A 13,274-nucleotide genomic window follows, 5' to 3' on the forward strand; every position below is an offset into this window, starting at 1 on the left:
TTTGCCTTCATTTATTTGTTTATCTTTATTTATTTTTGTGTCTTAGAATTAGTTATTATTAATCAGCTTGTATGTCCTGTCCTGTCCTCTCATTATAGAGTTTTTAAGAATTGTTAAGAATCTAATTAACTGCATATGAATCCAAAAATAACAACCAACTAAACACTTTTTCAATTTGTGAGGAGTTTAATACTAGAATATCAAATAAGTGCAAATCAATTGATTAATAAAATAATCGTCAACTGTTCTGATAATTGAATAATTGTAATTTTAACTTTTTAACATTTCACTAAACAATTAATTGATTTAATTGAAGAATGAACCCTCAGATTAATCAATAAAGAAAGTGATAGGTTATCATTATCTAACACTGTACACCATGTGCCACAGCAGGTGATGTCACTGAAAAGCTCCGCCCCTCTACCTGTCGGAGAGCCGACCAGTGGGCGGAGCCTGAGCACCCGCCTGATGTGACATCACAAAGCTGACAGCAGACTCACCCAGTTTGACGTATCCGTTATCAGTCAGCAGGATGTTCGCTCCCTGCAGACACAACACAAAGAGTTAGTCGCAAGCCGAAGCTCCGCCCCCTCAGGTAAGCGCTCATTCTGTCACTGGTCAGGTGACTTTACAGGCCAATCATCATCACAGCTCACCTTGACGTCTCGGTGCATCTTGCCTTTGCTATGCAGATAGAAGAGTCCCTGCAGAACACACAGCACAGATTCATCTACAACCTGATTGGACAGTACCTGGAGACTCAAAGAATCTGATTGGACAGAACCTGGAGACTCAAAGAATCTGATTGGACAGAACCTGGAGACTCAAAGAATCTGATTGGACAGAACCTGGAGACTCAAAGAATCTGATTGGACAGTACCTGAAGACTCAAAGAATCTGATTGGACAGTACCTGGAGACTCAAAGAATCTGATTGGACAGTACCTGGAGAGTTTCCCGCAGAACATAGGCGATCTGAGACTCAGTCAGCGGGCCGGTTACTGAAACACAAATTAACAATCAGTTACGTTTGTAAAGTTTCTAACATTCGTAAAGTTTGTAATGTTTATAACTTTTCTAACATTTATTATGTTCGTAATGTTTCTAACATTCAAAACATTTGTAATATAAACTCAGGCTCAATGTAAATATGGAACGACTCCCAATTACACCAATCAGAGGTCACTAAAATCAACGTTGAGTCGGTTTGTTAATATGCAGAAACAATGTTGGACTCTGTAGTTTCCTCTGGACCGCTGCCTGATCTGACCAGTGATGTCATGTACAGCCGCATGTCATCATTCAACCGCTGGCTGTCGAGGTGGCGTCCAGCAAACGATGTGGGCTTCATAGATAACTGGCAGACTTTCTGGGGAAGACCTGGTCTGGTTAGGAGAGACGGCATACGTCCCACTCTGGATGGAGCTGCTCTGATATCTAGAAATATGGCTGAGTTTATTAGTAGACCAAAACCATGACAACCCAGAGCTGAGACCAGGAGGCAGAGCTGCAGTCCTACACGCTTCTCTGCACCTCCATTAGAGCAGTTACCCACCCAAAACCACATAGAGACCACGTCTGTCCCCAAAACCACATAGAGACCGTGTCTATCCCCAAAACCACATAGAGACTGCATCTGTCCCCAAAACCACATGGAGACTGCGTCTGTCCCCCAAAACCACATAGAGACTGTGTCTGTCCCCAAAACCACATAGAGACCGTGTCTATCCCCAAAACCACATAGAGACCACGTCTGTCCCCAAAACCACATAGAGACCGCGTCTGTCCCCAAAACCACATAGAGACCACGTCTGTCCCCAAAACCACATAGAGACCACGTCTGTCCCCAAAACCACATAGAGACCGCGTCTGTCCCCAAAACCACATAGAGACCACGTCTGTCCCCAAAACCACAGAGACCGCGTCTGTCCCCAAAACCACATAGAGACTGCGTCTGTCCCCAAAACCACATAGAGACCGTGTCTATCCCCCAAACCACATAGAGACCGCATCTGTCCCCCAAACCACATAGAGACTGTGTCTGTCCCCCAAACCACATAGAGACTGTGTCTGTCCCCCAAACCACATAGAGACCGCATCTGTCCCCCAAACCACATAGAGACCACGTCTGTCCCCAAAACCACATAGAAACTGTGTCTGTCCCCAAAACCACATAGAGACCACGTCTGTCCCCAAAACCACATAGAGACCACATTTGTCCCCAAAACCACATAGAGACTGTGTCTGTCCCCAAAACCACATAGAGACTGCATCTGTCCCCCAAACCACATAGAGACTGTGTCTGTCCCCAAAACCACATAGAGACTGCGTCTGTCCCCCAAACCACATAGAGACTGCATCTGTCCCCCAAACCACATAGAGACCGCATCTGTCCCCCAAACCACATAGAGACTGTGTCTGTCCCCAAACCACATAGAGACCACGTCTGTCCCCAAAACCACATAGAGACTGCGTCTGTCCCCCGACCACTTAAATCTATTGAATCTAAAATAAACAGAAGAAGAGTCATTCATAAAAATCTAATAAAAATTAAAACCACGTCTGCAACAGTTCAACAAAATAAGAGAATTAAATGTGGACTCTTGAACATTAGATCTCTGTCATCTGAAGCCGTATTAATAAACGATTTAATCTCAGATCATCATATTGATTGATTGTCTTACTGAAACCTGGCTGTGTCATGAAGAACATGTCAGTCTAAATGAATCCAGTCCTCCCAGTCATATTAATACTCACATTCCTCCAGACACTGGCCGAGGAGGAGGAGTCACAGCCTCATTATCAACTCTAGACCTGAACTTCATTATAACTCATTAGAAAGTCTTGTTCTTAGTCTCTCAGCCAACCTGGAAAACTTTACAGCCAGTTCTATGTGTTATAGTGAACCGTCCTCCTGGTCCGTACTCTGAATTATTGATATTCTCAGAGTTTTTGTCGTATTTAGTCCTTAGTACAGATAAAGTAATTATAGTAGGTGATTTAATATTCATGTGGACGTTGATAATGACAGTCTCAGTACTGCATTTATCTCATTATTAGACTCAACTGGCTTCTCTCAGTGTGTAAATAATCCCACTCACTGTCTAAACCACACCCTCCACCTTGTTCTGGCTTATGGCATCGAAATTGAACATTTAATAATTTTTCCACAAAATCCTATTTTATCAGATCATTACTTAATAACTTTTGAATTCCTATTACTGGATTACACACCATTAGACAAAAATGTCCTCACTAGATGTCTCTCTGATAGTGTTGTAGATAAATTTAAGGAAGCAGTTCCATCAGTATTGAATTCACTGCCATGTCTCAATACTACAGAGGACTCTTATGTTAACTTTAGTTCCTCCCAAACTGATAATCTTGTTGATAGTGCTGCAGGCTCACTAAGACAAACACTCGACTCCATCGCCCCCTTAAAAAAGAAGATAATAAAACATAAGAGGTTAGCTCCATGGTTTAACTCCCAAACCTGCAAATTAAAGCAAACATCAAAAAGAGACCACATTTCTCCCATTTTAGCTTCGCTGCATTGGCTTCCTGTAAAATCTAGAATAGAATTTAAAATCCTTCTCCTAACTTACAAAGCCCTTAATGGTCAGACACCATCATATCTTGAAGAGCTCATAGTACCGTATTATCCCACTAGAACACTGCGCTCCCAGTATGCAGCTTACTGGTGGTCCCTACAGTGTTTAAAAGTAGAATGGGAGGCAGAGCCTTCAGCTATCAGGCTCCTCTCCTGTGGATCATCTTCCAGATTGGGTCCGGGGTGCAGACACCCTCTCTATGTTTAAGAGTAGGCTTAAAACTTTCCTTTTTGATAAAGCTTATAGTTAGGGCCGACCAGGCTCGCCTTGGATCAGCCCTTAGTTATGCTGCTATAGGCCTAGACTGCTGGGGGACTTCCCATGATGCACTGAGCTCCTCTCTCCTCCTCCTCCTCTCCATCTGTATGCATTCATGTAACATCAATGCATGTCACTAACTTTGCTTCGTCTGCAGAGTTTTTGTGCTTTCTCATCTCACAGGAAAAGTGTCCGAGTTGTGGGTCATGGCTGCGGGGATGACGGCATCCTGTGGGTGTCTGCCTCAACACCTTCTCCTGCTATTATTGCTTTTTATTATTATTAGTCATATTTCTATTATTATTATTGTTATTATGCTTCTCTGTGTCTCCTTCTTTCTCTCTCAACCCAACCGGTCGAGGCAGATGGTGTCCACCTAGAGTCCGGTTCTGCTTGAGGTTTCTTCCTGTTAAAGGGGAGTTTTTCCTGCTGCTGATGGAGGAATGTTGGGTCTCTGTAAATTAAAGAGTTTGGTCTAGACCTGCTCTGTGTGAAAAGAGACCTGAGATAACCTCTGTTGGGATTTGGTGATTTATAAATAAAACTGACTTGACTTGTAACATCTGTATACAATAAACAAAATGTCTGTTTGTAATGTTTATAATGTGAAATTAAATCAAACCAACAGAGACTGGAGCTGGGCTGAGTGATGCAGGATGTCCAGTTGTGTCTGAACAGAAACAGTTTGTGGAAGAAATTCACACAAGCAGGAAGTTGACTTGAAACGGAGAGTATTGATGAGTATTGATCGATGGTAATGGTATCAGGTGAAAACAGATTTCTGTAGATATATAACTGAACAGATAATAAGGGGAAACATTCTGGCAGTTTAGTTGGTGAGATCAGTAAACTGTCTCTGACTCACAGACATCAAACTGTGTTGAGGCATTTAAAGCAGCTGCAGCATCACCATTTAAATCGTAATGTGTCTGCGGGAGTCGAGCTCCGGTCACCCTCATCTTCCTCGCTCTCTGCGGGGGGCGGAGCCTTATATGAGGCCAGCGGGGGGGCAATGTGGAGGTGGGTGGTGCCCCCGCTCGCCCTCCGCAGCGTCACTGAGCCTTAATGAAGGCGAGCGTTTCACCGCCGGGCCTCGTTAACTCTCAGTGACGACACGGCGACTCTAACAACCGCCGGCCAAACCAGACGAGGTCTTAACGAGCAGGGACATGAAGGCAGAGTGGGCATCGCCACGGCGACAGGGACAGCTGAGGGCGGACAGAGAGTTAAAGATTTAAAGATGGATGTTCAGACTGAGCTCATTACTGAAAGCAGTTCAGATCTGAAGCTTCAAAGGAAAACAGACGAAGACAAAACTTCAAACACAAACACGACTCAGTGATGTTTCTACTCACAGAGGTTCAGTGATCATCTGTGTGTCACACGTCACACTGAACATGTGACACTGAACACATGATCACAGCGCACCTGAGTGTGTGTGTCTGTGTGTGTGTGTGTGTGTGTGTGTGTGTGAGTGTGTGTGTGTGTGTGTGTCAGTGTGTGTGTGTCTGTGTGTGTCAGTGTGTGTGTGTGTGTGTGTCAGTGTGTGTGTGTGTGTGTGAACGCATGTTCACATGTTGGGTGTGTTATGTCGCTGATTTTTTCAGTGTCGTGAAAGATCAACAGGTCAAAGATTTGAATATTAATGTGTGATTATTAATTAAGTTTCACTTCCAGTGGATAAAACACTTCCAGTGGACAAAACACTCTCAGTGGACAAAACACTTTCAGTGGATAAAACACTTCCAGTGGATAAAACACTTTCAGTGGATAAAAAACTTCCAGTGGATAAAACACTTCCAGTGGATAAAACACTTCCAGTGGATAAAAAACTTCCAGTGGATAAAACACTTCCGGTGGATAAAACACTTCCAGTGGATAAAACACTTCCGGTGGATAAAACACTTCCAGTGGATAAAACACTTCCAGTGGATAAAAAACTTCCGGTGGATAAAACACTTTCAGTGGATAAAACACTTCCGATGGATAAAAAACTTCCGGTGGATAAAACACTTTCAGTGGATAAAACACTTCCAGTGGATAAAACACTTCCAGTGGATAAAAAACTTCCAGTGGACAAAACACTTTCAATGGACAAAACACTTCCAGTGGATAAAAAACTTCCAGTGGATAAAACACTTCCAGTGGATAAAACACTTCCAGTGGACAAAACACTTTCAATGGATAAAACACTTCCAGTGGATAAAACACTTCCAGTGGATAAAACACTTCCAGTGGATAAAAAACTTCCGGTGGATAAAACACTTCCAGTGGATAAAACACGTCCAGTGGATAAAACACTTTCAGTGGATAAAACACTTCCAGTGGATAAAAAACTTCCATTGGATAAAAAACTTCCAGTGGATAAAACACTTCCAGTGGATAAAACACTTCCAGTGGATAAAAAACTTCCAGTGGATAAAACACTTTCAGTGGATAAAACACTTCCAGTGGATAAAACACTTCCAGTGGATAAAACACTTCCAGTGGACAAAACACTTTCAATGGATAAAACACTTCCAGTGGATAAAAAACTTCCAGTGGACAAAACACTTTCAATGGATAAAACACTTCCAGTGGATAAAACACTTCCAGTGGATAAAACACTTCCAGTGGATAAAACACTTTCAGTGGATAAAACACTTCCAGTGGATAAAAAACTTCCAGTGGACAAAACACTTTCAATGGATAAAACACTTCCAGTGGATAAAACACTTCCAGTGGATAAAACACTTCCATTGGATAAAAAACTTCCAGTGGATAAAACACTTCCAGTGGATAAAACACTTCCAGTGGATAAAAAACTTCCAGTGGACAAAACACTTTCAATGGACAAAACACTTCCAGTGGATAAAACACTTCCAGTGGATAAAAAACTTCCAGTGGACAAAACACTTTCAATGGATAAAACACTTCCAGTGGATAAAACACTTCCAGTGGATAAAACACTTTCAGTGGATAAAACACTTTCAGTGGATAAAACACTTCCAGTGGATAAAAAACTTCCGGTGGATAAAACACTTCCAGTGGATAAAACACTTCCAGTGGATAAAAAACTTCCAGTGGACAAAACACTTTCAATGGACAAAACACTTCCAGTGGATAAAACACTTCCAGTGGACAAAACACTTTCAGTGGATAAAACACTTCCAGTGGATAAAACACTTTCAATGGATAAAACACTTCCAGTGGATAAAACACTTCCAGTGGATAAAACACTTCCAGTGGATAAAACACTTCCAGTGGATAAAACACTTTCAGTGGATAAAAAACTTCCAGTGGATAAAACACTTCCAGTGGATAAAAAACTTCCAGTGGATAAAACACTTTCAGTGGATAAAACACTTCCAGTGGATAAAACACTTTCAGTGGATAAAACACTTCCAGTGGATAAAACACCGTCAGTGGATAAAAAACCTCCAGTGGATAAAACACTTCCAGTGGATAAAACACTTCCAGTGGATAAAAAACTTCCAGTGGATAAAACACTTCCAGTGGATAAAAAACTTCCAGTGGATAAAACACTTTCAGTGGATAAAACACTTCCAGTGGATAAAAAACTTCCAGTGGACAAAACACTTCCAGTGGATAAAACACTTTCAGTGGATAAAAAACTTCCAGTGGATAAAACACTTCCAGTGGATAAAAAACTTCCAGTGGATAAAACACTTCCAGTGGATAAAACACTTTCAGTGGATAAAAAACTTCCAGTGGATAAAACACTTCCAGTGGATAAAAAACTTCCAGTGGATAAAACACTTTCAGTGGATAAAACACTTCCAGTGGATAAAACACTTTCAGTGGATAAAACACTTCCAGTGGATAAAACACCGTCAGTGGATAAAAAACCTCCAGTGGATAAAACACTTCCAGTGGATAAAACACTTCCAGTGGATAAAAAACTTCCAGTGGATAAAACACTTCCAGTGGATAAAAAACTTCCAGTGGATAAAACACTTTCAGTGGATAAAACACTTCCAGTGGATAAAAAACTTCCAGTGGACAAAACACTTTCAATGGATAAAACACTTCCAGTGGATAAAACACTTCCAGTGGATAAAACACTTCCAGTGGATAAAACACTTCCATTGGATAAAAAACTTCCAGTGGATAAAACACTTCCAGTGGATAAAACACTTCCAGTGGATAAAAAACTTCCAGTGGACAAAACACTTTCAATGGACAAAACACTTCCAGTGGATAAAACACTTCCAGTGGATAAAAAACTTCCAGTGGACAAAACACTTTCAATGGATAAAACACTTCCAGTGGATAAAACACTTCCAGTGGATAAAACACTTTCAGTGGATAAAACACTTTCAGTGGATAAAACACTTCCAGTGGATAAAAAACTTCCGGTGGATAAAACACTTCCAGTGGATAAAACACTTCCAGTGGATAAAAAACTTCCAGTGGACAAAACACTTTCAATGGACAAAACACTTCCAGTGGATAAAACACTTCCAGTGGACAAAACACTTTCAGTGGATAAAACACTTCCAGTGGATAAAACACTTTCAATGGATAAAACACTTCCAGTGGATAAAACACTTCCAGTGGATAAAACACTTCCAGTGGATAAAACACTTTCAGTGGATAAAAAACTTCCAGTGGATAAAACACTTCCAGTGGATAAAAAACTTCCAGTGGATAAAACACTTTCAGTGGATAAAACACTTCCAGTGGATAAAACACTTTCAGTGGATAAAACACTTCCAGTGGATAAAACACTTTCAGTGGATAAAACACTTCCAGTGGATAAAACACCGTCAGTGGATAAAAAACCTCCAGTGGATAAAACACTTCCAGTGGATAAAACACTTCCAGTGGATAAAAAACTTCCAGTGGATAAAACACTTCCAGTGGATAAAAAACTTCCGGTGGATAAAACACTTTCAGTGGATAAAAAACTTCCAGTGGATAAAAAACTTCCAGTGGACAAAACACTTTCAATGGACAAAACACTTCCAGTGGATAAAACACTTCCAGTGGATAAAACACTTCCAGTGGATGTAATTACACTGCAGCCTATTTTTCACTCAGTATTGAACCTCTTTCAAAATCTGTTGTCCCCATTAATCACTTAGACACAAAAAGACGGAAATTACTGAAGTTTCCCTTTAAACTAATACATTAATTGATTAATTAACTAATTATTGCAGCTGTATTTACACCTTGCAGGTCGTCTGTGCTGGACTGCAGTGATGACATCAGGTTACCTGATCGCACGTAATGACAGGAAACGACGTATAAAACTATCAACGATGTAAGTGTGTGTGTCTCACTGTGGTAGATGTCCTGCAGCGATCCTCCTCCACAGAACTCCATACAGATCCACAACGTGTCCCTGCTGCACACACACACACACACACACACACACACACACACACACACACACACACACACACACACACACACACACACACCTAGCGTCAGTGGGTCTGATCAGTCTGACTGACTTGTTGTTGTGGTGGATGTTATTGTTGTCATGGTAACAGTTACCGGAGGTAGCTGCCGTAGTATGCCACGATGTTGGAATGTTTACAGTCCTTCATCATCAGGATCTCCTGCTGGACCACCGCAAAGTCCTCACCTGCACACACACACACACACACACACACACACACACACACACACACACACACACACAGAGAGATATGTTTCCATCACTTCAGAGGACGTGACATTGACTTTCGTTAATATCCTTAACATAACCCTGAACAAACCTTAACATAACCCTAAACTAACCTGAACATAACCTTAAACTAACCTGAACATAACCCTAAACTAACCTCAACATAACCCTAAACTAACCTCAACATAACCCTAAACTAACCTTAACATAACCCTGAACTAACCTTAACATAACCCTAAACTAACCTGAACATAACCTTAAACTAACCTGAACATAACCCTGAACAAACCTTAACATAACCCTAAACTAACCTTAACATAACCCTAAACTAACCTGAACATAACCCTAAACTAACCTCAACATAACCCTAAACTAACCTTAACATAACCCTAAACTAACCTCAACATAACCCTAAACTAACCTTAACATAACCCTAAACTAACCTGAACATAACCCTAAACTAACCTCAACATAACCCTGAACTAACCTTAACATAACCCTAAACTAACCTCAACATAACCCTGAACTAACCTTAACATAACCCTAAACTAACCTGAACATAACCCTAAACTAACCTTAACATAACCCTAAACTAACCTTAACATAACCCTAAACTAACCTTAACATAACCCTAAACTAACCTCAACATAACCCTGAACTAACCTTAACATAACCCTGAACTAACCTTAACATAACCCTGAACTAACCTTAACATAACCCTAAACTAACCTGAACATAACCCTAAACTAACCTTAAAATAACCCTAAACTAACCTTAACATAACCCTGAACTAACCTTAACATAACCCTAAACTAACCTTAACATAACCCTAAACTAACCTTAAAATAACCCTGAACAAACCTTAACATAACCCTAAACTAACCTGAACATAACCCTAAACTAACCTTAAAATAACCCTAAACTAACCTTAACATAACCCTGAACTAACCTTAACATAACCCTAAACTAACCTCAACATAACCCTGAACTAACCTTAACATAACCCTAAACTAACCTGAACATAACCCTAAACTAACCTTAACATAACCCTAAACTAACCTTAACATAACCCTGAACTAACCTTAACATAACCCTAAACTAACCTGAACATAACCCTAAACTAACCTTAAAATAACCCTAAACTAACCTTAACATAACCCTGAACTAACCTTAACATAACCCTAAACTAACCTTAACATAACCCTAAACTAACCTTAAAATAACCCTAAACTAGCCTTATTATAACCCTAAACTAACCTTAACATAACCCTAAACTAACCTTAACATAACCCTGAACTAACCTTAACATAACCCTAAACTAACCTTAACATAACCCTGAACTAACCTTAACATAACCCTAAACTAACCTTAACATAACCCTAAACTAACCTTAAAATAACCCTAAACTAGCCTTATTATAACCCTAAACTAACCTTAACATAACCCTAAACTAACCTTAAAATAACCCTAAACCAACCTTAACTTAAACCAAGTCTTTCACCCAAAAATTAATGATTTAAACGAAGGACACCTTTGCTTTTTGTCCCCATGACATGAGGAATACCAGCACCTGTTCAGCATGCAGACAAACGGAGAGAGAACACAGAACACAGAACAGAGAACTCAGAGAACACAGAACAAAGAATACAGAGAACACAGAACAGAGAACACAGGGAACACAGAGAATACATAGAACAGAGAACACAGAGAATACATAGAACAGAGAACACAGAGAACACAGAGAACAGAGAACACAGAGAACAGAGAGCACAGAGAACAGAAAACACAGAGAATACAGAGAACAGAGAACACAGAGAACACAGAGAACAGAGAGCACAGAGAACAGAAAACACAGAGAATACAGAGAACAGAGAACACAGAGAACACAGAGAACACAGAGAACAGAGAGCACAGAGAACAGAAAACACAGAGAATACAGAGAACAGAAAACACAGAACACAGAGAACAGAGAACAAAGAGAACACAGAGAACGGACAACACAGAGAACAGAGAACACAGAGAACACAGAACAGAGAACACAGAACAGAGAACACAGAACAGAGAACACAGAACACAGAGAACACAGAACAGAAAACACAGAACAGAGAACACAGAGAACAGAGAACACAGAAAAGAGAACACAGAACACAGAGAACAGAGAATTCAGAGTACAGAAAACACAGAGAACACAGAGAACAGAGAACACAGGGAACACAGAGAATACATAGAACAGAGAACACAGAGAATACATAGAACAGAGAACACAGAGAACACAGAGAACAGAGAACACAGAGAACAGAAAACACAGAGAATACATAGAACAGAGAACACAGAGAACACAGAGAACAGAGAACACAGAGAACAGAGAGCACAGAGAACAGAAAACACAGAGAATACAGAGAACAGAGAACACAGAGAACACAGAGAACACAGAGCACAGAGAACAGAAAACACAGAGAATACAGAGAACAGAAAACACAGAACACAGAGAACAGAGAACACAGAGAACACAGAACACAGAGAACACAGAGAACAGAGAACACAGAACAGAGAACACAGAACACAGAGAACAGAGAACAAAGAATACAGAGAACACAGAACAGAGTATACAGAGAACACAGAACAGAAAACACAGAACAGAGAACACAGAGAACAGAGAACACAGAACAGAGAACACAGAACAAAGAATACAGAGAACACAGAACAGAGTATACAGAGAACACAGAACAGAAAACACAGAACAGAGAATACAGAGTACAGAAAACACAGAGAACACAGAGAATACAGAGAACAGAGAACACAGAGAACACAGAGAACAGAGAACAGAGAACACAGAGAATACAGAGAACAGAGAACACAGAGAATACAGAGAACACAGAGAACAGAGAACACAGAGAACAGAGAGCACAGAGAACACAAAACACAGAGAACAGAGAACACAGAGAACAGAGAACACAGAGAACAGAGAGCACAGAGAACAGAAAACACAGAGAACAGAGAACAGAAAACACAGAACACAGAGAACAGAGAGCACAGAACACAGAGAACAGAGAACAAAGAGAACACAGAGAACAGAGAACAGAGAACACAGAGAACACAGAACACAGAGAACACAGAACAGAGAACACAGAGAACAGAGAACACAGAGAACAGAGAGAACACAGAACACAGAGAACAGAGAGAACACAGAGAACAGAGAACACAGAGAACACAGAACAGAGAACAGAGAACACAGAGAACACAGAGAACACAGAGAACACAGAGAACAGAGAACACAGAACAGAGAACACAGAGAACAGAGAGAACACAGAACAGAGAGAACAGAGAACAGAGAGAACAGAGAACAGAGAACACAGAGAACAGAGAGAACACAGAACAGAGAGAACAGAGAACAGAGAGAACAGAGAACAGAGAACACAGAGAACACAGAGAACACAGAACAGAGAACAGAGAGAACACAGAACAGAGAACAGAGAACACAGAGAACAGAGAGAACAGAGAACACAGAGAACACAGAACAGAGAACAGAGAACACAGAACAGAGAACAGTCTTTGTTGTGCCTCATGTGAGGATCTTTGTAAGCATCATTAAACAGCAGCTCTGCTGGGAGGGCTCACTCTGCTGCTCAAACACAAACACGTCAGATTTGTTTCTTCTCATTCCTCACGTCTGTCACCTGGACGTGTTCATGACAAACTGTCCAATCAGAGACTTCCACCCACACGTCACTGAGACGCCAGAGAAGAAGAAACTGACCTGAGACCCCAAAT

General features: G+C 40.8%; 1 protein-coding gene across 2 annotated transcripts in view; it reads right to left on the reverse strand.

Annotated features, from left to right (window-relative positions):
* LOC121881858 (mitogen-activated protein kinase kinase kinase kinase 3-like) overlaps nt 1–13,274 on the reverse strand; it is a 67,407-nt gene that overhangs the window by 38,604 nt on the left and 15,529 nt on the right. For both annotated transcript variants that reach the window (XM_042389619.1, XM_042389618.1), the window contains exons 3-7: nt 9,371–9,461; nt 9,154–9,218; nt 945–1,000; nt 657–704; nt 501–543 (exon numbers count right to left, since the gene is read on the reverse strand). In XM_042389619.1, coding sequence (XP_042245553.1) covers nt 501–543; nt 657–704; nt 945–1,000; nt 9,154–9,218; nt 9,371–9,461 — 303 coding nt within the window. The remainder of the gene's footprint in view (nt 1–500; nt 544–656; nt 705–944; nt 1,001–9,153; nt 9,219–9,370; nt 9,462–13,274) is intronic.

This window comes from Thunnus maccoyii, chromosome 2 (genome assembly GCF_910596095.1).
Source record: "Thunnus maccoyii chromosome 2, fThuMac1.1, whole genome shotgun sequence".
Lineage (NCBI taxonomy): Eukaryota > Metazoa > Chordata > Actinopteri > Scombriformes > Scombridae > Thunnus > Thunnus maccoyii.